Source organism: Eurytemora carolleeae, unplaced genomic scaffold, assembly GCF_000591075.1.
Source record: "Eurytemora carolleeae unplaced genomic scaffold, Eaff_2.0 scaffold516, whole genome shotgun sequence".
Lineage (NCBI taxonomy): Eukaryota > Metazoa > Arthropoda > Copepoda > Calanoida > Temoridae > Eurytemora > Eurytemora carolleeae.
In genome coordinates this window covers 102,715-128,602 of record NW_019397079.1, presented here as the reverse complement: position 1 = coordinate 128,602, position 25,888 = coordinate 102,715, and the positions used below count along the sequence as shown (strand labels likewise).

Here is a 25,888-nt window from a genome sequence, read left to right as displayed (position 1 = left end):
GGTTCAAAATTATATTTTTGATTCAATACTTTATCCCTGGTCCAATATTATATCCCTGGTTCAATATTATATCCCTGGTTCAATATTATATCCCTGGTTCAATGTTATATCCCTGGTTCAATATTATATACCAGGTTCAATATTGTATATCACTGGTTCATTATTATATCCCTGGTTCAATGTTATATCCCTGGTTCAATGTTTTATCCCTGGTTCAATATCATATCCCTGGTTCAATATTATATACCTGGTTCAATATTATGTCACTGGTTCAATGTTATATCCCTGGTTCAATATTATATCCCTAGTTCAATATTATATCCCTGGTTCAATATAATAGCCCCGGTTCAATATTATATCCCTGGTTCAATATTATATCCCTGGTTCAATATTATATCCCTGGTTCAATTTTATATCCCTGGTTCAATATTATATCCCTGGTTCAATATTATATCCCTGGTTCAATATTATATCCCTGGTTCAAAATTATATCCCTGGTTCAAAATTATATCCCTGGTTCAATATTATATCCCTGGTTCAATATTATATACCTGGTTCAATATTATACCCCTGGTTCAATATTATATCCCTGGTTCAATATTATGTCCCTGGATTATTTTAACTTTATAAACTTGGCAATAATAATCTGTATTTTACTTATCAGATATACTTGGCATAAATATATATGCATATTTAAGTTTCAATTATTTTCAATTATTTTTAATATGCCTAGAGATACGCATGGGAACTTGATTGAAAGTATTTCACAATGTTTACATGAAAAACTATGTTAGCTAGTAGATGTGTGTCTTTCTATATGAGACTATTGAAGCAAGTTCTAAGCTTTGCATTAGATTCCTTTCCAATTTATGCAAACTGACTTTAACACAGTTCTTGGCAGAAAATTTACCTTTCATTGCAAAGGATTGTTTTGTCAATCTATCTAATCAAAGTAAAATGTTAGTTAAGAAACAAATGAAATATTTTGATGTCCCAATGAACCATGCATGGAAAGGTCCGATTTTATATTAAATGTATGTAAATCTTTGTGTGTGAATACATCCTTCAGTGAATAAAAGTACATCTAAAATATCCAGTTTATTTCCTGATAGATTGCTCACATATTCCATTTCTTCCCTTGCCTTTATTATCCATTTTAATCTACTCCGTTCAATATCCCAGCATTCTTCAAATTTGTATCTGAAAATTTTTATTTTATCACAATGTATATATTTCTTGGAAAGAAATAATTTGCACCTTATTTTTGATAAATAAATATTTAGATTACATTAATTAGAATTAAAATATAATTTAAGCAACTTTTCTGAGAGAATATTGAAAACTATTATTTTATGCAATTTATGAAGATTCTTCAAAAAAAAAGAATTCACAACTGTAAGCGTAATTAAACTGACCCTCCAAGCAAAGATAGCAACGCCCGATTCACAACGGTACCCTTGAATCCTTAATCTGATCAAAAAAGTGGAAGGTAAGCATAAAGTGATCATTTCTGTGAATTTATCCATTGTTTCGTACACGCAAGAAATGCGCATATTTTTTTGCAGAGAAACCACAAAAGAAAATAAACAGTTAAAACAAAAAAATCTGCATATCTAATTCATACTTGACCAGACAAAAGGTTTCAAGGTACCGTCATAAATCGGACATTTCCATCATAGCATGGAGGACCAATTGAAATTACGCTTAAACAGCCCCTTTTACGGATCAATAATGTGAATATTATCGCCATTTTTCTTGCTTGTAGGTTTTTTTCTGACTTGTCCCTTCTTTGTCACTGATGCAGAAATGCGCGAATCAATTTTTAAGCAACAAAAAAAAAATTCAAAAAACTATTGGATGTCATTGCCTAGAGGTTGATCAAATTTGAGAAACTGTACTAGTGTTGCTGGTATCTCAGTATTCAATTGATCTACTAGACCACCAATATTCCTCCCCTCTGACACAATTCTGAAAAAATGAGAAAAGTAAAATAAATAATAATAAAAAAATTTGAATTAATTTATTTTAAGAAAAACAACTATTTACTTTATTAATTGATTTACTGTAGGACTTATCAATGGATTGATTGATTATCATAACTTATCAATAATCAATTGTTTTATTGTAGGACTAGTGAATGATCGATTATATCACTTATCAACTGGTTAATTGATTGATTTTTCGTAAAACTAATTGACTACTTAAGAGACTGATTGATTTATCATAGAAATGTGAATGATTAATTTAGTAGAAACTAATCAATTCACCGATCGATTTGCCTGCCCATATGACTAATCAATTCGGTGATTTATATCGCTTATCAGTTAATTTATTGATTTACTGTACTTCTAATAATTTCATTTATTATAAACTAATCAATTGATTGATTGATAATTAACCAAAAAGTTTTTACTAATGGACTTATTTTTGAGATAATCAATTTATCAAATGATTGAGAAATTATACAACTAGCCAATTATTGATTGATTGATTTAATAGGTAAATATTTAATTGATTTAATAATAACCTTAGTTGATTGAATACAGCTTGTCTTGAGGATTTGAGTAAAGAAAGAGGAGAAACCATGGCTTTGAAGATTAGAGGATAGACATCAGGAACTCTAGGAACAATATAAAGATCAAAGGATAAACATCAGGAATTATAGAAACAATATAAAGATCATAGGATAAACATTAGGAACTCTAGAAACACTATAAAGATCATAGGGTAAACATCAGGAATTATAGAAACAATATAAAGATCAAAGGATAAACATCAGGAATTATAGAAACAATATAAAGATCAAAGGGTAAACATTAGGAACTATAGAAACAATATAAAGATCAAAGGATAAACATCAGGAACTATAGAAACAATATAAAGATCAAAGGATAAACGTCAGGAACTATAGAAACAATATAAAGATCATAGGATAAGCATTAGGAACTCTAGAAACACTATAAAGATCATAAGGTAAACATCAGGAACTCTGGAAACACTATAAAGATTTTTGGATAAACATCAGGAACTCTGGAAACAGTAAACATCAGTAACTCTAGGAACAAAAGATCAAAGGATAAACATCAGGAATTATAGAAACAATATAAAGATCAATGTATAAACATTAGGAACTCTAGAAACAATATAAAGATCAAAGGATAAACATTAGGAACTCTAGAAACAATATAAAGATCAAAGGGTAAACATCAGGAACTCTAAAAACAATATAAAGATCAAAGGATAGACATCAGGAACTATAGAAACAATATAAAGATCAAAGGATAGACATCAGGAACTATAGAAACAATATAAAGATCAAAGGATAAACATCAGGAACTCTGGAAACAATATAAAGATGATAAGATAAACATCAGGAGAGTAGAGAGAGAAAGCTTAGACCAGCACATAAAATGGCCGCCCGCACGCAGTTTCACCCCTGTTTCCAGGGATTAGCACCTTAACAAAACATGTTACCTCAATACGGCGATAGTTACATGATCCAGGGTAGGTCGTGCACCAGCAGATATCAGTAGTTCAAGGATACTTCGCATCTTATTTATATCCTGGATACAATAATTATATATGGATATCAGTAGTTCAAGGATACTTCGCATCATGTTTAATAATTTCCAACCTGTACAAAAAATTGAAATTATATAAAAAAAAAATATATAAACTATAAATGTATAAGAGGTATTTACTGTATATTTTCAAGAGCGATGCTCTCAGAAAATAAATGAAAATATGAACGCTAAATTAAATTTTTTTTGGTCAATTTGAGATACAGTTTATCATAAAGTTCATTTGTTGTTTCCGATACCCATTAACTTTTCCTCATTTAGCATAATATCTATTTTTATGAAGGGTTTCCCACGAAATATGACAGCAGCAAGACGAATTGAAGGTCGTTTTTGATCTTTAAAATAATTAACTGCATTTATTCATAACCTTTATATAAGAAGTAAAATTCTAGAGTTAATATTAACAAAATACCCCTACTCCTAACATTTCCAAAATGTGGTCTGCCTTTTTTTGTGCTTTCAATATTATCGGAGATATAAAGAATTTTATTCAGATTTTGAAAGTTTTTGTTTAATTTAATAAAATTGAAATCTAGTAAAATTGACAGCATAAAAGCTGCAGACTACATTTTAGAATTGCCAGGACTAGGAATACTTGTGGTTATTGTTTTAAGAATCACATATTAGAAAGAAAGTTTAAGACTGAATGTCACAATTAAACTCAAGAGTTTGAAGACGACATTCAATTCGTCTTGCTACTGTCATGCTTCGTGGGGCTCCCTGTAGTTTACCTGACATTTCATAATAACAGCTGGTATAACTGTAAAGGATGAGCCATGTCTTCTATTAATATTACAACCAAAACATATTAAATCTCTAACTACAGACACAACTCTTATGATTTTTCAAAATTTTAACATCTAGCTGGATGGGTTACTGATTGATTTATAAGTTGGTTGATTTAATTATGAGTTGATTGATTTAGCTACAAGACGGTTGATTTAGTTACATATTAGTGGATTTAGAAAATGGTTCATAATCAATCAACTTGTTGATTGGCTGATTTGTTTATTGTTTGATTGATCGATTGGACTTTTAATTTATTGGTTCATCGTCGGTTCATCGTCGGTTCATCGTTGGTTCATCTTTGATTCTTAGATTCTTAGATTCTTAGATTCTTAGATTCTTAGATTCTTAGATTCTTAGATTCTTAGATTCTTAGATTCTTAGATTCTTAGATTCTTAGATTCTTAGATTCTTAGATTCTTAGATTCTTAGATTCTTAGATTCTTAGATTCTTAGATTCTTAGATTCTTAGATTCTTAGATTCTTAGATTCTTAGATTCTTAGATTCTTAGATTCTTAGATTCTTTGATTCTTTGATTCCTTGATTCCTTGATTCCTTGATTCCTTGATTCTTTGATTCTTTGATTCTTTGATTCTTTGATTCTTTGAAATCATGAAATCATGAAATCATGAAATCATGAAATCATGAAATCATGAAATCATTAAATCATTAAATCATTAAATCATTAAATCATTTATCCATGTCATATTGGATTATCTCTAAGATTTAACGATGAATATTGAATACGCACATAATAATCGAAAAACTTTATGTTTTCTGAATGCAAATTAATATTTGGCTAATACAATTTTTGTAAATGATTCATTCTTCTTAAAATTTCTGATTAGTCCCGAAAATCGCAATTTAGAGCCATATCGATCCGAAATGATGTTGAACACCTTGTATATCATTTTTTTCAGATAAAAAGAATAAGTATTGTTCCTAGTTGAACTTGTCCTTTACAGGCTGCAATATGAAGAGGATCTAGACCAGGTTCAGTATCTTCTACACTCAGGTTCAGGTCAGGTCTACGGTCAACACAATATAGATAACGTTTCGACGGGGTATTTATAGTACGCACCGATGGCTCCAACCAGTGCTTATGATCCGGATCCGTTGGATCCGCAAGATTTTGGCTTCCTGATCCAGATCCGCAAAAATATGCGGATCCACGGATCCAGATAAAAGGGGAAAAAGATCAACCAAAAACTGAAAAAAAAACTTTTTAAAGGGACTGTAAAGGAAAAATGAAAGGGGGTATAGGCTGAAAGCTAATCACTTTAGCTCTCGATCACGACCCATAAAAGTCATATCTGATGTTCTTATCTCGAGAAATACAATTTTGTATAAAAGTAGTGGGTTTAAATAGATCAAATTCAGCAAATATGCAACTAATCTGAAAACGATTATATCCCAGAGAAAGCTAATTGTAACTTAGGTTTACTCCAATTCTAATTTTATATTTGTTATTTCTATTTTTAATAGATTTAATTCATAATATTATTTATACGTCCGTATTGCTTGACCAGAAATTCCACCAATGGCAGTGCAGTAAAGTGGTCACGTGATACAGGCGGAGACACGTGACCAGTAAACTGCTCTGCCATTGGTGATAGTTCTGGTGGCGTGATTTAAGTTTAAGATTTTCTAATTTTTACATATATGAACTTTCGTATAATTTTAACACAGTTTTTTATCAATTTCTCGAGACAGGAACATCAGATAAAACTTTCATGGGTCGCGATCAAGACCTAAAGTGATTAGCTTTCAGCCTATACCCCCTTTCATTTTTCCTTTACAGTCCCTTTAATCATGTTTTTTTTTTGATAAAAAATTATACCATTTAGTTGTGGCGCAATGCACCCAAACTTCCCTAAATTAGAGATCTACTAGAATGTATTCCTGGTTAAAAGAAGGTTGCTCAACTGAATATGGTTTTTTATCACAGAAACGGTAAACGGTGAAACACCGTCGGAACTTCTACAAATCATAAACATTGAAAAACTTAAATTTTATCAGTTTTAATGCAAAACTCTCAATGTTAACTTTCTACATTAAAAAAGTGTAAATAAATAAATATATAAATAGATAAATACTACAAATCATAAACATTGAAAAACTTAAATTTTATCAGTTTTAATGCAAAACTCTCAATGTTAACTTTCTACATTAAAAAAGTGTAAATAAATAAATATATATAATGGAAGATATGGGAGGGGAGGGGGGGGGGGGCCCACTTTGTTAATGTTTAGTTAAATGTTTAATATTTTCCTAATGTTTATATCTAGTTCTGGTTTCTGCAGAAGCATTTTTACAATTCCCAGATCTCCTCTTAATACAAAAATTTAATAATTCATGAGAAAAACTTTATTAATATCCCTCAAAGACAATTAATTATTTTATTTTAAGAATTAATTAAGAATTTATTGAATTATGTATTTTCAGAATTACAAGGAGAATTGGCAGGAAAAATAGAATTTTTTCATCCTTTTTGATACTTTCCCCCTCTAAAAATAAATTAATTTTCCAAATTTTGCTAATTTTTCTTCTACACCCATTTCAAGGGATTGAATTAATAGTTTCAGATGACCCTGCTTTAAACGAGTGGAATGTGGGACTTTCGACCGCACCCATTAATTCCCTATCAGAGATACAATGTACAATTTCGTCAACATTGAAAACTAAAAATATCTCCCATTGTATAATTACTATTGAACAGTCCATTAATTAGACCTGAGACAGGCGAGGCCGAGGGCTGTTACTCCATCCTTGCCCTGGAGATTAATATTGATATTAGGATGGTGGAGAAGCACCCGAACTATATCTTCATGGCCTTCAACACAGCTAAGCATCAGGGGAGACAACCCTCGCTGTCCTAGGAAATTAAAAAGTATGAAGCTTTATAAATTGCATTCAAAATCATGTATTTTAACTGTATGTTAACCCCGCAGGAGCAGGATACTAGCATTATGAGCAGGATACCTGCATTATGATGCATTTTGAGCAGGATACCTGCATTATGAGCAGGATACCTGAATTATGAGCAGGATAACTGCATTATGAGCAGGATACCTGTATGGTTTATATCCAAATCCGTCCTAGTGAGCAGAGTTTCAATTATCTCCGTGTACCCCCGGACACAGCACATCATCAGTAAACTGTCTCCGTCCTTTAACCAAAGCAAATAATAGCACTGGGACAACATGAAATTTTTTCAAAAATTACCAACACGCTTCAAAAATGGTTTAATTAAACTTACAAAAAAACCGACAGTAACAAATGGAGGGCGATTTTTCAGTATTTTCTAAACATCTCGACATGGGTGTCTACTGTCTAAAGTTGTGCCTCTAACCACTGATCGTGAAAATTGGTTGATCTATGGCCAAAAACTAAAATTTTGAAAGAATTTGGCAAAATTCCGCTAAAATTCCGTTTTTGCCTTTAACTTATTTTATTTTAAACCGTTTTTTAAGATTTTGACATTTCTGAATTCAGTGTTTCAATACGGAGTTTTTGGTGTCCATATCGACATGTTCTGAAGAAAAACAATGTTTGCTTGCACTAATCATTTAATGTTTACAAAAACGTGATGCGCCGCATGAATTTAAAAGTGCAAAAAGAAAAAATGTAAATTTTTGTTTTGCTTTTTAATTATAGAAAATTATTTAAGAAACGTGCTGAAAGGATATGAAAAAAGTGCCGAATTGTCCCACCCTTACTAATAATGAGACTACCTCTTTTAATGGACAGTAGCCGTAATTTCAAATTTCAAGTGACCCTCAAATTAAAGATGGCAACACCTGATTCACAATGTACCACTTAAAACTTGTTCTAATCAAGTATGTATTAGATATCAATGATTATAATTTTGAAACCGATTATTTTCTATTGTGGCTCTTATTGCGCATTTTATACTGTAGTAAACCATGTAGGAAATATCAGAATTCAATACTTTTAACCCTAGAAAAACGACACTGTATTCTACATTATTGATCAGATAAAGATTGTTGATCGGGCATGGCCATCTTTGCATGGAAGGTCACTTAAAATTACGCTTACATTCTCTAAAGGGTTTCCAAGTTTGGAAGTTTCGGTTTTAATAGATTTTCTTGATAATTTGCTGTTCCTTAGATTGCCAGGTAGTGTCTAAATCCACTCGATTCAACAAAATCTAAAGATTAAAGGGAGTATTCACTTATATTCATATACGAATAATTCCCCATTTTTTTGGGATTGGGGACGGGACGTAGTCAGGAATTTGTCCAGAGGGGGACTTACATTTTTTCTATGAGGGAGCTTAGCATTTCATCATTTTAAAATCTATTAGCTGGCAGATTTAAGAAATTTAAAGAAGCTGTTTCTATGGAAATAAGTCAAAATAGGATATCCAAAAATGACCTTAACTAACTGAAGTTGGTTCTGATAGCAGGCAGTGATAAGGCACGAATACCCTAATTCAGATCATTTTTAATTTAAATATATCAATATATACTTTGCTTGTCGGTCTGTTTGGCCCAATTCTTTTGTGTGACCTCACATGACCCTAGGTGACCTCACATGACCCCAGGGAAGGTTTATGAATGGTTAAAATTTCAAAAATTAGCCTCTAACAAAATTCGACTTTCATTAAGTTTTGAAAATCCAAGAATCTTTTTTTTTATAAAATCCGCGAACTTTTTTGTTTTAGTTTTACAATGTGTACAAAGAGAAAATGTTCACAATTGAAATAGAAGATGGGCATGCCTGCACAGTGCCCAGAACGCTTAGTATCTATATATTTATTGAATTTTCCCACCCAAGAAAACTTTTGACAGAATTTAAAGGTTAATTTTATTTGAAATATTTTTGCGATTTACATGACTAGTTTTTACCCCCGCACCCGTAAAGTAAAAAAAATATTTAAAATTCGATGATGGTGATGGACCAAACCTCTGTAAAGTAAAAAAAAAGTAGATGTTAGTTCCACATTTATTGAAAATATATTTCGGTCTGGGTTGACCCTCGTCAGTTCTTGAGATTGTTTCTGTCACAAAGATTATCCACCTGGACATATCCGTGCATACAAGCAATCATCAAAGCCGAGCAGTTGTTCCCCTCCACGTGATTCACTTCAATATCCGTTCTACCAAGAAGGAGTTCCACGAATTCAATCTGAAAATTAAGATCAGTGTTACCCCATTTTAAAATATACATAATAACCTAAGTTAGAATAAAAACTAAGCATCCGTTCAAATATTTTTATTTGTGCAAGCTGTAATGTAAAAAATTCTTTGTCTCTTTCAATAAGAAAACCACGGTGTCAGTATATTTCGCGGATCTTTTCGATACTTCGCAACCAAGCAAAGTTTAGCGCAATTTTTTCGCAAATTGTTGTTTGTCTTAAGGATAAATCGAGGGATATGCCACCAATATCTCCGATTCTATGACACCAAGAGAGTCAAATGAAACTTTTTTTTGTTACATTTCTCTAAAATACAGTTTGGCCGGCTGTTAGTAACGTACAAGCAGCAGTCTATAGGATACTTTTAAATAATTAAAATCTTGAAATCCAAATGGCACCGAACGGAACGAAGTTTCTCAGGAATCTAGGAGGCTGTAATCAAATTTTCAAAAATTTGTCAACCTCGTGCGCGTAATTGCAAAAACCCTAAGGAACTTCTTTCCGTTTAGTGCTTTTTGAATTTTAAGATTTAGATTTCTATATAATACCGTCCAACTCGATCCCAAATGTTGATTGATTGATGTGTGTGGCAGAAAAAAACCATGTTGTTGTAAAAAGTAATGTTGTTGTAAACAAGTGTTATTGTTGTAAACAAGTGTTGTTGTTGTAAACAAGTGTTATTGTTGTAAACAAGTGTTATTGTTGTAAACAAGTGTTGTTGTTGTAAACAAGTGTTGTTGTTGTAAACAAGTGTTGTTGTTGTAAACAAGTGTTGTTGTTGTAAACAAGTGTTGTTGTTGTAAACAAGTGTTTTTGTTGTAAACAAGTGTTGTTGTTGTAAACAAGTGTTGCTGTTGTAAACAAGTGTTGTTGTTGTAAGCAAGTGTTGTTGTTGTAAACAAGTGTTGTTGTTGTAAACAAGTGTTGTTGTTGTAAAAGTGTTATTGTTGTAAACAAGTGATGTTGTTGTAAACAAGTGTTGTTGTTGTAAACAAGTGAAACTACGATGTCAAGTTGTAGAAAAAGAAAAGTTCCAAGGTAGTTTTTATTTTGAACATCCCAAAAGCAGTACACATTTATGAAGTGTAGTACACGTACACCAACAACTTACGATGGTTCACAATGACACAGAAATTGTATTTTCCCCCCAAAATGTAATTTTATTCCCGATCCCATCCGGATAGGAGATGGAATTATATAGACCACTGCATACATGTTTTCACCTGTATTATATCTCCTCGCAGGGCTTAGGACCCATTTAATTTCGATGCGGATCCGGATCCGGATCCTGGATCCGCACTGGAAAAAAATGGATCCGGATCCAGGTCATTTGTTTAAGATTTACTGAATTTTTTTAACAAAAAAAAATTTGCTTGGTTTTATTTTTTTCGCTTATTTTTTATTCTAAAACTTGATGAACCATTCAGAAATGGAGAAATTTTTATAATCTCTTTTTTCAAAAATTCAGATTAGGGTTTTAGGAGTAAAAAAGATGTTTTTGCAGTTTTTGGTTGATATTTTCCGGATCCGGCTCCTAAGCTCAGATATCTCGGAAGATATTTAATATTTATCTTACCTTGCCTAGCCCTGCGGCTAGAATTAAAGCAGTAAATCCATATTTACTTTTAGCATTAACATTCAAGTCCTAGATTCCAACCATACAGATCATAGTTTTTTAACCAAAGTTTGTATCCCCCCCTCCCCCCTCCTCTTTCTGTAGGGAAAAACTAATTCATTTTTAGGTGAAAAATATAAAAAAGTTGGAAAAATCAATTTGATGTCCAATTTTTCCACCCCCAAAAGCTGAGCACAAAAATCGACCCCCCCCCCCGTTCTCTCGACCCGGAACGTAATAAATTCTTAAAAATGTAATCCTGTGAGATAAAATAAATTTCTGAATACTATTTTCATATAAATGTTTTTGTTTTATATGCATCTAATACACCTGACAGCTTACTTGTACTTTTAGCCAGATTTTAGTGTTTTCAGGGTTTTTAAAAACAAATATCCCCCCCGCCCCCACCAAAAAAGTTCAATCTTAAAACTGTAGGTTTCCTTCCTCTCGTTCCAACATTAGTTTAGTAAGTGTGAAATGGGTGCTGGCGACTGCTTTGTGTAACGGTGGTACACCGTCTCGGTCTGCCAGGTTTATATCGATATCTCGGTGTTCCAGCAGCTTCTGCGTCATCTACCGAATAGAAATTAAGTTAACTTTTCTTCACTTATTGTTTTTGATAAAAATCCCACTAGTCTCAGTCCCAAAGGTATACTTTTTAGAAGAAAAAAAGGTTAGGTTAGTTTTTTATGGTTTGAATATAATACACATATTTTTGCCCCCCCCCCCCCTAGAAATGTTTAAGGGGGGGGGGGACAAAAAAAATGTTCGTGCTAAATATTTCCCTCTTGCCCCCTCTTAACAAAATGTCTAGTTGCGCGCCTCGTTGGTAGAGTTGGTATACAGCTGTTTGGTTTTTGAAAATTTTTAAAGTTTTGATTTCTCCAATTTTTAACTTCAGTTAATGTTACTTATTAAAGTCAAAATGTTTGGTGGTGCAAATAGAATTTAAAAAATTTCGATGAAATAATTTCACCCTTTCGTTTAAAGTCATTATGTTTGAGTGAGTGAGGGGGCTAAGGCAAGCCCCACCCGTATTGCCTCCATCCCGCAATTTACTAACAAACATGGAGTTGCGGCCACGCGCTCACCCGTAGCGCTTCCTAAACTCACCCCTATATCCTCCGGCAAAATGTTTTTATGATTATTATGTCTGCTGATGTTAATCTTCTCTAAAGAAGTTTTTGAATGTACGGAGAAATTTAATCTTTACCAAAAATAACGCAGTATTGCGTGCGATTATGTTATCTGAAATCAGATAAGTAGATAGATAGTTAGGCAAAGCTGTGTTTTTTACTGGTAAAAATTGAATTTCTCTCTTCCTTAATAAAACATTTCTTGGGGAATATCAACATCAGCAGGCATGTACAAAATATTGCATTATAGGAGAAAATCCATAATCAATTTTTCCGAGGGATATGAGGGTGCGGCTAGGAAGCGCTATGGGTGAGCCCGTTGCCACAACTCAATGCTTGTAAGTAAATTGCGGGATAGAGGCTATACGGGTGCGGCTTGCCTTCCCTCCTCCTCAGTGAGTCCAGTATGTAGGATCCAATTAATTTTGATGCGGCTCCGGATCCAGGTCATGAACATTTCTTCAAGATTTACTGAACAATTTAAAATTGTTAATTCATATTTTTCCTTGTTTGCTTATCATCATGCTAAAACTTGATGAACCATTCAGAGATAAGGAAACTTTTATAATCTTTCACTTTAAAAGTTCAGATTTGGGTTCTGAGAGTATTTTTTTCAGTTTTTGGTTGATATTTTGCCCCTTGGATCCGGATCCAGGAAGAATCTTGCGGATCCAACAGATCCGGATTCTCAGCATTGTGTGTGACCCTTCACTGCTCATGACTCACTCACTTACTTTTAATTTTCCCGAGCACGTGCTGTGTGAGAGAGCTGTATCTCCTTCCTTATCCTGCAAATTTATCTTCAGATCGGACATCTCCAGCAGAATATCTAAAACCTGGATAAACAGATTCTTTAAACGGATTGTCAAAATGTCAAGTAACCTTCATTTAAAGAGGGGGATGCCTGATAAGTATCAGTGTCATTTTATTTAAATTTATTTATAATAAATAAAATAATTTTTAATAACGTCTTGACTAGACAACGCTTTTAAGCAGTGCTTAGGATCCATTTAATTTTAAGGCGAATCCGGATCCTGGAACCGCACTGGAGAAAAAAAAGAATCCGGATAAAATCCGGATCCAGGTCATTTCTTTAAGGTTTACTGAAATTTCTTTAAGCAGAATTTTCAAATTTTTGTCGCATTTTTTCGCTTATTTAAAATTTGATTAACCATTCAGAGATCAGGAAATTTTTATAATCTCTCTTTTTCAGTTCAGATTTGGATTTTGAGAGTAAAATTTTATTTTTTGCATGTTTTAGTTGATATTTTGCCGGATCCGTGGATCCGCATAATTTTGCGGATCCGGATCCAGGAAGCCGAAATCCTGTGGATCCAACGGCTCCGGATCCTATGCACTGTTTAAAACACATAAAAATTACCTCTTCATGATTATTCTTAACTGCCAGAATTAGACCCGACTCTTCTTTAGAATTTCTGAATTTAAAAAAAAAGAAAAAACTTTTAAAAAATAAAAATAAAATGAACAAAAAAAGTTTTTACTCCGGCCTAATTTTTTATTTTATGTTTGTCCTTAAAAAACGTAAAAAGGGAAAATTCAAATAAAATGCGGAATTAGCATTCAGTGCCTAATCGCCGAAATTTTAAAGATCAAGAAAACAACAGTTTAGAAACGCCACTTAAAATATGACCAAGGGGTAAATTTTTTTAATCATTATTTTCCAAAATATATTACGAATTGATTATTTTTCCCCCCAATCTTCGAAAATTCTTTCCTCGAATCCCCAAGGGGGAGATTAACCTTTAACTTAGAAAAAGCACGTGCTAAATGATTCCTACCTTTGATTTATATCAACACCTAAGTAAAGTGATTCAAGAACTGTATAGGTGTTCCCAGTCTCACAGCTAGTTAGGAACCGTGTTCCTAGATCCACAGAATACCTTGGAACACATTAAATTAATTAGCAACATTGTTCCTAGATCCACAGAATACCTTGGAACAGAATAAATAAAATAGCAACATTGTTCCTAGATCCACAGAATACCTTGGAACACAATAAATTAAATAGCAACATTGTTCCTAGATCCACAAAATAACTCGGATCAAAATAAATTAATTAGCAACATAGTTCCTAGATCCACAGAATATCTTGGAACACAATAAATTAATTAGCAACATTGTTCCTAGATCCACATAGTTCCTTGGAACACAATAAATTAATAAGCAACATAGTTCCTAGATCCACAGAAAACCTTGGAACACAATAAATTAATAAGCAACATAGTTCCTAGATCCACAGAGTTCTTTGAAACACAGTAAATTAGTAAGCAACATAGTTCCTAGACCCACAGAATACCTTGGAACACAATAAATTAATAAGCAACATAGTTCCTAGATCCAAGAGTTCCTTGGAACACAATATCTTAATAAGCAACATAGTTCCTAGATCCACAGAATACCTTGGAACACATTAAATTTATAAGCAACATAGTTCCTAGATCCACAGAGTTCCTTGGAACCCAATAAATTAATAAGCAACATAGTTCCTAAATCCACAGAGTTCCTTGGAACACAATAAATTAATAAGCAACATAGTTCCTAGATCCACAGAGTTCCTTGGAACACAATAAATTAATTAGCAACATTGTTCCTAAATCCACATAGTTCCTTGGAACACAATAAATTAATAAGCAACATAGTTCCTAGATCCACAGAAAACCTTGGAACACAATAAATTTATAAGCAACATAGTTCCTAGATCCACAGAATACCTTGGAACAAAAAAAATATAAGCAACATAGTTCCTTGATCCACAGAGTTCTTTGAAACACAGTAAATTACTGAGCAACAGGCCAGGCCAGGCCAGGGGGCCAAGAACAGGCCAGGGGGTGGAACGCTGCGGCCATGAAAGATTGAATCACCATCACCGATTATTAGATTGTTTATTGTTACATTTAAGATACATGTTGAAAATTTTAAAAAGGAGGACCCGNAAAGCGTCCATTAGTAAATTACCCAATTACCTTGGATCTAAGCTGTTCTCAATTTCATCTTTAGAATCCATTTTAATTTGAGCCTTTAAACAATTCTTATATTATGCAATAATATGAAATGCGCATCATTTTAAGAACTAAAGTGACTTCTTATAAAACATTCTATTTTCGACCTAAAAATTAAAACGTTTACATCATTATCAAATAAAAACTTGGCTTTACTTTCTTTGTTTTGCTTTCATTAAAGAATAAATTTGTTGCAATAACTCCAATCTTGCTAGTTATTAAAATTGTTACAAAATGAAAATAAAATGTGCGCATATGCCGTGTAGTAGGTTTCAAATTTTAGAGCGAATATTTTAGATCGTCTTCTGTTTTATAAATTATAGAGAAATTTCGATTTCGTTTATTCCGTACATATACATATAATATAATAATTCTAAACTAAAGGGATGGGGTGGGGAAAGAGAGAGAAGGAAGGATAGAGAAGATGAAGGAGGGAGGGGGGAGGTTGTTGTACGGTGAGGAGTTGTACGGTGAGGAATTGGGGTTACAAATGGTGGAGGGAGGGGGAGGTTGTTAAGTAGAGTTTAAAAAATGGTAATTGAAGGGAGGGGGATAATTAGGTGGACTATTGTTCATTTAAACTATTGTTCGTTTGAACTATTGTTCATTTGAACTACTGTTCGTTTGAACTATTCTATCATTTGAACTACTGACTGATGTCATATCAGCTGTATAGTTCAAATCAACACATTATATAGATGGTTCATTTGAACTATTTTTCTATAAATTCAGTTAATTGTTATAATTCAGGAAGTTATGGTCATACAATTAAATTGATAGTTTAAACACAAAGAAATATTTCAAATGAACATAATTAAATAGTTCAATTAAAAATTAAGAGTTCAATTATGAACCAAAAAATAGTTCAAATGAACCTAAACATAGTTCAAATGAACCAAAAAAAAGGTTAAACGAACGCAAAAAAAGTTCAAATGAACAAAAAAATAGTTCAAATAAAATAGTTCAAGTGAAAAAAAATAGGTCAACATTATTTTGTATTATTTCAGGGTTAGGTTAGGTTAGGACACTTTCTGGGCCGAGCGCTGCGGCTAGTTCAGACTAGGGGGCCGTGAGCTTCGGTCACATTTTTTTGTTCATTTGAACTATTTTTAAAAAACTTTGAAAATGGAAACTTTGAAAGATCTCTTAACAATCTACTTGACATTCTCAATATGAGCTTATTTGCAGTATATTTACCGTCACTGTCTCTTCTTAAGATATGAAATAACCTGCCTTTTGACTTACAAAGAAGCAACTCTCTATTAATATTTAAAAAAAGACTATTAAATTCTCTTTTTGAAAATTATATTAAAATGTGTTATACCTTTTACATAAAAATCAATGAAATATTCTGGTCATAGAGAACTATTATGTGAATTATCAATATTATCACAATTTAATGCTTTTAACCTCCTTGGATACTAAACGAATACTGATGCATCTATTCTTGTTTACAAATTCCTCCCAGAGAGAACTGGTTTCAATATGTACGCAGAGTTGTTGTCGCAAAGGAACAAGATTCTGACGATGAACAGATAGACAAGGTATAATCCACGAATCAAAATCGATAATGCAGAAAACTCTTTATTTCCTAAAAAAATAACGAAATGAATAATGATAAATAATTATTACAGGGTTTACAAATTTATAATGAAAAGATTCTTACGATCTATTTTCCTATTCGTGGGACTATCTGTCGAAAAGTCCGAAGACGCTTTTTATACATTAAAACTTCTGAAAAGATTGACAATTAAATGTTGATGAAAGTCACTAATTCTTTAAATAGAAATGTTTTTGTTTAACTTTGAAATGGTTCACAATTGATAAACGTTTTAACTCCGTCATCGGAGAACAAGGAAGAAAGGCGGGCTGAAATTGTTTGGTTTGGATTCTTGACTCCGAGAGGAGCATTTAAGTTGAAGACGATATTACATGAACTGTGGGGGGGGGGGTCTTAATGTTAATGGTTGACAAGAGTATACGGAACTGCAATTAACTTTCCTTGCATTATAATCTTGAGATATTCTAACAAGTGTTTAAACTATTTTGCATAGAATAATATCGCACCCTCATCTCCAATAGTTCTCCTCATAAATCTATTTAATTTAAATGTTTTGTTATCATTATTGAAGTTAGGTGGAAAAAATAATCAAAACAGCCAAGAGCTATTTTCCACCTAATTGCTTTGTACTTGTATTGTTAAAATAATTATCAAATTGTAAATTGTAAACTCTATCTATCTATAATATCCAGTATTAAGCAAGGAACTCATATCAAGACAAATAAACACATATCTAGTATTAACCAAGGAACGCCTATCGAGTACAAATGAAGACATATCTAGTATTAAGCAAGAAACGCAAATCAAGTACAAATGAACATATATCGAGTACAATAAACACATATCCAGTATTAAGCAAAGGAACACATATTAAGTACAAAGGAAGACATATTCAGTACAAAGGAACACATATTCAGTACAAAGGAACGCCTATTAAGCACAAAGGAGCACATATCGAGTATTAAGCAAGGATCACTTATTGAGTACAAAGGAACACATATCCAGTACATTATAGAACGTATATCAAACACAAAGGACTTGAACAAATATCTAGCTTGTCGTATTAAGCGAGCAACACATGTTGATTACAAAGGAACATATTGAGTACAAAGGAACACGTATTAAGTACAAAGGAACAAACATCAAGGATTCACCGACAAAGGGTCAAACGACCCAGGGTCAAACGACACAGGGTCAAACGTCACAGGGTCAAACGACAAAGAGTCAAAAAATGCGACAAAAGGGCAAATTTTTTTTAATTTTGACGGTTAGTATTTTTTTATTATTATTTAAGGTTAGGTTAGGTACATTCTGGGCCGAGCGCTGCGCCTAGAACAGGCTGGGGAGCCGAGCGCTGCAGCCACGGGTTAGGTTAGTTAAGACACTTTCTGGCCCGAGCGCAGCGGCTAGGACAGGCTAGGGGGCCGAGCGCTATGGCCACATGTTCAATTATATCCATTTATTTATTATTATTTAGGGTTAGGTTAGGTTAAGACACTTTCTGGGCCGAGCGCTGCGGCTAGGACAGGCTTGGGGGCCGAGCGCTATGGCCACATGGTCAATTATATTGCCAACCCGACCATTATGGAAGCCAGAATCAGACTAAAGTTTTAAATCTTCAAAAAAGTTTGGCGGATTTTTGTGATTAAAATTGCGAGTTTCCTATGATTCAAATCAAAAAATATTTTTATCATTTTGACCTTTTGTCGTTTGACCCTTTGTCGCACTTTTGACCCTTTGTCGTTTGACCCAGTGTCGTTTGACCCTGTGTCGTTTGACCCTGTGTCGTTTGACCCTTTGTCGTTTGACCCTGGGTCGTTTGACCCTTTGTCGGTGAATAGTCATATACAAAGAAATACATATCTACTATTAAATAAGGAACACACATACATCCACTATTCCGAACTAAAAGAAACAAATTTCTGGAAATTTCCCGAGAGAAAAGATATTTTGAAGAATGAAATAGAATTTACTTGGAGTAAAAAGGAAACGAATTTGAATTTACTTTTATCATTGAAATCCTTGTCCCAGGATAGTTAAACACTTAGATTAGGTTTATTTTCTATACAACGTATATACAGGGTTACACATAAAGGATGAGACTTCAGAGACGACTGTGCGGAATTTCTATTGACTGTTTTCTTCCATTTATGATTTCCTGCAACTGTAAACCTCTTTTTTTTCTTTACCCAATCAATAAATAGGGCATTTCAGGGCGTCTTGACAGTCTCATCCTTTGTGGGTAACCCTGTACTTACACTGATTTCCGATAAACATGGAAATTCAGAGACGACTTAAAAACTGTCCTTGATTTTGGCATAATATTAGCAAATAACCAGAAGTGTGTCAAACAAGCTTTGTAAGTTTTCTGAGCTTTGAGAAATGTGGTCTGCAGCTTAAGAATTGGCGGAGAATTGGCTATTTAGATAAATTTTCAAATAACCATCTGTATCATTTTATTAATCTATGTGATAAAGCTCTTCTCTCATAGTTTAATATTTATATGTTAGCCACACGGCTGAAACAAATTGGCTGGATTTTTTGTGAGGGAACAAATGGGAACAAAACAAAATTCTTCAAAATTAGAATATTTTAATCGTACGGGCAACGCCGAGCACTACATACAGTTTCATAGATCTACTCAAATGGAAGCCGAGAAATTCTGAGCTAAGACTTTTCGAAATTAAACTGTTTCTATTGGATTACAACTGTGTACAATTAAAATCTTGTGTGCATCAGTATCAACGACGATTTAAAATAATACCTTACTCAATCTCCATGCTTATAATGGGAAATCCTATAAATACACGATGTACATTGTACAAAAGTAAAAAATTATGCTTTAATAAAGTGTGTTTGTGTGTGGATATAGTGTGATTGTGTGTGTGTTTGTGTGTGGATATGAAAATGGGGTGTGTGTGTTTGTGTCTGGATCTAGTGTGTTTGTGTGTGGATAATGTGTGGTGTTTAACTGTCCCAAGGGAGAACTCCCACTGATAGAAAACGTTTAGAACTCTTTGATACTGTTCTTATATTGTACAAACACAATCAAATACATTGCTGCAGTATATTCATACACTAGTCAATACAGTACTGCAGTATAGTCAAATACTGTTCAATACATCTGCAGTATAGTCATATACTAGTCATTACATTACTGTAGTATAGTCATATACTGGTCTACACATTACTGTAGTATAGTCATATACTAGTCATTACATTACTGTAGTATAGTCATATACTAGTCAATACAGTACTGCAGTATAGTCATATACTAGTCATTACATTACTGCAGTATAGTCATATACTAGTCAATACATTACTACAGTATAGTCATATACTAGTCAATACATTACTGCAGTATAGTCATATACTGGTCAATACAGTACTGTAGTATAGTCATATACTGGTCAATACATTACTGCAGTATAGTCATATACTAGTCAATACATTACTGTAGTATAGTCATATACTAGTCAATACATTACTGTAGTATAGTCATATACTAGTCATTACATTACTGCAGTATAGTCATATACTGGTCAATACAGTACTGTAGTATAGTCATATACTAGTCAATACAGTACTGCAGTATAGTCATATACTAATCAATACATTACTGCAGTATAGTCATATACTAGTCAATACAGTACTGCAGTATAGTCATATACTAGTCATTACATTACTGTAGTATAGTCATATACTAGTCATTACATTACTGAAGTATAGTCATATACTAGTCAATACATTACTGCAGTATAGTCATATACTAGTCATTACATTACTGCAGTATAGTCATATACTAGTCAATACATTACTGCAGTATAGTCATATACTAGTCAATACATTACTGTAGTATAGTCATATACTAGTCAATACATTACTGTAGTATAGTCATATACATTACTGAAGTATAGTCATATACTAGTCAATACAGTACTGTAGTATAGTCATATACTGGTCAATACATTACTGAAGTATAGTCATATACTGGTCAATACAGTACTGCAGTATATAGTCATATACTAGTTCATACAGTACTGCAGTATATAGTCATATACTAGTAAATACAGTACTGCAGTATATAGTGATATACTTTTGCAAAAATTTTGCATAAATTTTTTAAACCTACCAGGAGGAAGATATTTATGTTTTTGTTTTTTGAAATCTGTTTATTTTTATTTTCGGCTTCAAAACAAAACTAACTATCATATTTTTTGTTTTCGAAACGATAGAGTAATTATCAGAATTACACAATTTTAATTCAAATTATTTATCTAATTTAGGGTTTAAGGGTCCTGTTGTTAATCTGGCATTTCACTCTTTCAAGGAATCAATTAAAAAATATATATTTATTTAAGCATAGAATTTAATATATGAAGTACAGTGTTAAATACAAGGGGAATTGCAGTATTAAAATACCTAAAATAATGAGAATATTACAATTTTAGAATATTTATAGAAAAGAATATATAATGTTAATACTTAAAACTAAAAAGGGCCATCATCGTTAAAAAGCATATTTGAATAATAATATTTCAATACTTTCCTATTGATAATAAAGTCCACATTCCGGGCATAAGATCTACACAAAACTCACAATAAATAATGAACTAAATTAAGAACTTAAAAAATTAACACTTTACTTAAGAAATTATGCTAAGGGTTTTTTATTCGCATATTTGCAACCGATATACTGCTATATATAAATTTAGCTTGTCTCGGTGTCTGTGTGTTTGTATCCAATAAACGTCAAAACGGCTGAACCGATCGGACCCAAATTTTGTGTGGGACCTCACGTGACCCCAGGGAAGGTTTATTAAAGTTTAAAAATATTTGTTTGAAAGTTTTTTATTTTTGTAAATTTTTGAAAATGCAAAAAGAAGATGCCCAGAGACAAAGCCACAATTTAAAGTTGAAATAGCTAGAAGATGGGCGCGAAGCTCCCTAAAAACCTAGTATAATTTAAATTTTAAGGCACATTTTCGATATAATTTTTTGCGCAAATTACATTTTCTAATCGACATTTCTGAACTGAAAAAAGGTGCCAAATCTTCCACTGTTTTCTGATTCTGACTGTAAAATTAAAATAATTTTTGAAGGCCTTCAAAAAATTAAGAAGCTAGTTTTTCAGGACCAATTGAAAAGTTTCAATTCTGTCATGGTTGTTTTGTGCGAGATTAGAAAAAATGTAAAAAACACACTATTAGTCAAAATATAGAGCGATCGGAAGAATTTCAAAATTAAATTTAAGAACATTTACAATGGTCTAGTGACATGTATCTAGATAGTAACATCAGATAAAACTTTCATGGGTCGCGATCAAGAGCTAAAGTGATTAGCTTTCAGCCTATACCCCCTTTCATTTTTCCTTTACAGTCCCTTTAAGCTGCAACTTTAGTTCTTTAATTTTGGACTCAGTATGTAAGTTGTGATATAATCCTAATACTCCAGTCTCAAAATTCTAACAAAGTTTTCGTCATTTCTAAATGTTTTTGTTTTTTCGATATCAAATGTTTAAGAATGAGTTTCCTAAAGTTGTATTGTAGAAATAGCTTGCAGCGGGGGCTAAAACTAATGGAGAGCAGCAGACAGCAAACTGTAAAGAGCCAAACATAGAACCTAGAACACACCGTCATGGTTTCTTTCAGTATTTTTAAAATCATATCTAATCCAAGGATTTGGCATTCATGATGGAAGTTATGTCTTCTGTTACTCTATAATTTAATAGCTAAAGTGCACGTGAATTTTCAAAACACAAAGTAAAAAAATCGATTTCAAAGAAAAAAATGTCCGTTTGGCTAGTTATATAGGCAAGCAAAAAGCTTTATTATGTAGATAAATACTGAGAGCAAGTTGCCTCAATGATACTGATATTTACATGTTAGCTCTATAGCTGGCCAAACGGCTGGACCAATTGGTTGACATTATTTTAGCCCCCAACCGGGTAACAGAGCCTTTAAAAAATTGGGTTTTATTTGTCAAAATTCGACGTTTTTCTTTCAAAATTCGATTTTTTTTATTCCACGGGCAACGCCGGGCACTTCAGCTATTATAATTTAATATGTAAAATTGTAATTTGTTTAGCAAAAGTATAAATAGCAATTAAAAAATACCTAGTTCATCCGGTGGTAGTGCTCTGGCTAATGATGATCGGGTAATTATTGGCTGAACAAATTAAGTTTAATTAAGGTACAGTTGTGAATCGGGCAAGTCCTTCTTTAAATGGGGGCATTATCGTCAGATTTCGAAGACTGTCGCTTTAAAGAAATTTTGTTCAGCTCTGTTCTTAGATTTTTACTGCCACGTTCTCTATGCAAAAGCAAAGATGAGAGAAATTTTGGATGAAACAAATATTTAAAGTTTTTAATTTACACATTTATTTTCTGAAAAGAATGAATTTATATTTTTTCATATGCTTATTGCCCGCGTATTTAAAAGTAAAATATGCAAAAATAAATGAAAGAAAGGTAGATAGATAGATAGATAGATAGGATAGATAGATAGATAGATAGATAGATAATGACATCTACTCCAGACAACTCTAACCAATTTTTTAACATGGAGTAGGTTCCAAGATGACAGTATAACATTCTTACTAAACCTAATCACGTGGTCAGTTATGAAAATCATCTACAGAATGTGCATCCACCTATTTAAATATAAAGTGAGCTCAGGTACTTCTATAAACTACTTAAACCAAACTGTGAAACTCATTGATGGTTTTAAAGAAACAGTAGAATACTTCAAATAAAGCCACCAATATTACCCAATAGTTGTCATCCTCATCAACTTTCAAAGGTCTAATAGTCTCCCCTAGGGGACACAACTATAGAGAATCGAATATATATTAGAGGGGAATTTAAAGAATCTCTCGCTATGAGTTTTTTCAGTCCCTTTCAGCCTGAAGGGGAGTTCAAAGTGTACAAATCATTTAAATGTTCACAAATTATATGCAGTAGGGTACATTAATACAGTATGTTCCCTAGACTATTCATTTAATCTCGAATTTTTTAAAGCAGTTAAATAATCTTTATAATGAATTAGGTGAATAAAAACATCATTTGATTTAGAGTTATAACGGAAAATCATCGTTTGTAAAGTGAAAGGCATAGAGTCTATGTGAAATGATGATCGGTCAATTATGAAACCAGCCTATTTCATAATTTTGTTTTCTTTTAATATTAATTTTAGATTTTCTATAAAATGATATACCAGGGCCCAAAAGGTTATAAAGCATAAATATGTGAAGTACACATGCAGTATGGAAACAGTACAACAAAATGGCCGTTTTACACTTTTTTCTAGCAAATTCCACTCTAATTTATATTCTATTATCTTTGGACACAACTAAGAATGAACTGTAGCAAGAGTATAGTTTGCTAAAAGACAGAATTCATGAATATGCCTTATATTTTGCAGCCTGCAGTGGATGAAACTTTGATAAAACATATCAGGACCTGGTTAAAGGCGCTAAGTTTGAAAAAAAGGACCCAGAGGAAAATGCAAGATACAAAAATTGCTTTTCAGACCAAGGTCTGAAAAACCAAGACAAATATTTGGGTGTTCAAATGGGACCCTAGAGCACCAGATAAATGTAAACTCATCAGAAATAATATTCACCGTCTATGTAGAAACTCTGAGAATAAAACTATTTTTCCTAAAGGAATGCGGAATGCCACCAATAAGAGAGAGTCGAATCTAGATGAATTTATCAAACCCATCATTCCTAGAAGATTTCTACAACCGTGATCCTTTGCTACCCTTCTGATGGAGCTACAATAGAGTCCTGTATAAAAGGTTCCTGTGTTGTTTCACACATGTACATCTAACTATTAGATGTTAGTATCTCCTTGGGATGGTAGAAACTGGAAAATTCACCAAATATCTGTTGTTGCAAAACAAATATTGTTTATTTAATTTACTGTGCTCACGCAGACCATAACGATTGATCCGATTTTATTAATATATGAAAATTACAAAATCTGGTCTTCCTCAACATTTTTCCTGTATTACTCTGAGCACGGTAATCTAATTATATTAGCTGCTGCTCCTAGACACGAATAAGGGGGGGTAGAAGATAGATAGATATATGGATACCTGTATTCCTCTGAGTTTATTGGATGCTGCTCCTAGATACATGATCAAGGTGTAGAAGAAGATAGATAGATAGATAGATAGATAGATAGATAGATAGATAGATANAAAATAGGTCAAGAATTCAATTCTTAATTTAATTCTTTTTTTAAGATCTAGATATTTATTATCTCCGTACATAATTGTTTACATGAGTTAAATAATAAAGTTTTACAACAAACTCGTTTACAATTACTTGAGAGAGTTATATAAGAGTTAATTTACGGATACATTTTTAATTAAAATTTGGAATCAAGGCTACTTTGATTATGCAAAACATTAAAATTGAGAAGTGTACCAATGAAATGGTAGAACATTAAATGCATATAATAAGTTGACGAGAAAAAGGGTATGCGGATTGAATAGAAATTTTTTTGTAACAGAATCGTTTACATATAATTTGAGCAATATATGTTGAAATCAGTTTGCGTGGACACTTTACACTTTTTATGAACCTTGATATAGAGTCTAAATACACTATGTGAAAATACACAAATTGTACAAAACGAAGTACATTGAAGGTTCTTCGTTGGAATGGCTTTATATTAATTAAACTATGTAGTCTTGAAGTTAAAAACTTAATCCTATACCAAAATTTAATCCTTTATATGTAACCCCATATTTGAATATAATCCTCTGAATTTAATTGTACGCATATACATAAACTTATTGCGAACCTCACATCAATAAACTATTTTGTCTATTGCATATATTTTGGATTTTACCCTCCTGACTAATATTAAAAAAATGTTAAATAATGTGATTTTGAAAAATCTTCAAAATTTAGAATACTGGTCTCGCTGCCTTTGATTGATAACCTGACATTTTGATGGATTATTCAAGTTTCTGACAGATAAACTTCTAGGTTAAATATATCAAAATTCATGGAGA

At 32.5% G+C, this 25,888-nt stretch overlaps 2 protein-coding genes across 2 annotated transcripts; both read right to left on the bottom strand.

Annotated features, from left to right (window-relative positions):
- Window positions 1–1,794: 1,794 nt before the first annotated feature.
- LOC111711670 (putative ankyrin repeat protein RBE_0319) lies at window positions 1,795–8,868 on the bottom strand. Its single transcript, XM_023486066.1, has 11 exons — window positions 8,767–8,868; window positions 8,495–8,539; window positions 7,441–7,537; window positions 7,102–7,243; window positions 6,640–6,699; window positions 6,271–6,348; window positions 5,311–5,396; window positions 4,313–4,401; window positions 3,475–3,563; window positions 2,528–2,620; window positions 1,795–1,968 (listed from the first exon to the last, which is right to left on the bottom strand). The coding sequence occupies exons 3-11, from the start codon at window positions 7,517–7,519 to the stop codon at window positions 1,851–1,853; spliced, it is 834 nt and encodes a 277-aa protein (XP_023341834.1). The 5' UTR covers window positions 7,520–7,537; window positions 8,495–8,539; window positions 8,767–8,868; the 3' UTR covers window positions 1,795–1,850.
- Window positions 8,772–15,500, bottom strand: LOC111711673 (putative ankyrin repeat protein RBE_0317). The gene is made up of 8 exons (XM_023486069.1): window positions 15,265–15,500; window positions 14,080–14,181; window positions 13,662–13,716; window positions 13,015–13,116; window positions 11,589–11,717; window positions 11,106–11,174; window positions 9,412–9,519; window positions 8,772–8,819 (listed from the first exon to the last, which is right to left on the bottom strand). The coding sequence occupies exons 1-8, from the start codon at window positions 15,303–15,305 to the stop codon at window positions 8,772–8,774; spliced, it is 654 nt and encodes a 217-aa protein (XP_023341837.1). The 5' UTR covers window positions 15,306–15,500.
- Window positions 15,501–25,888: the final 10,388 nt, after the last annotated feature.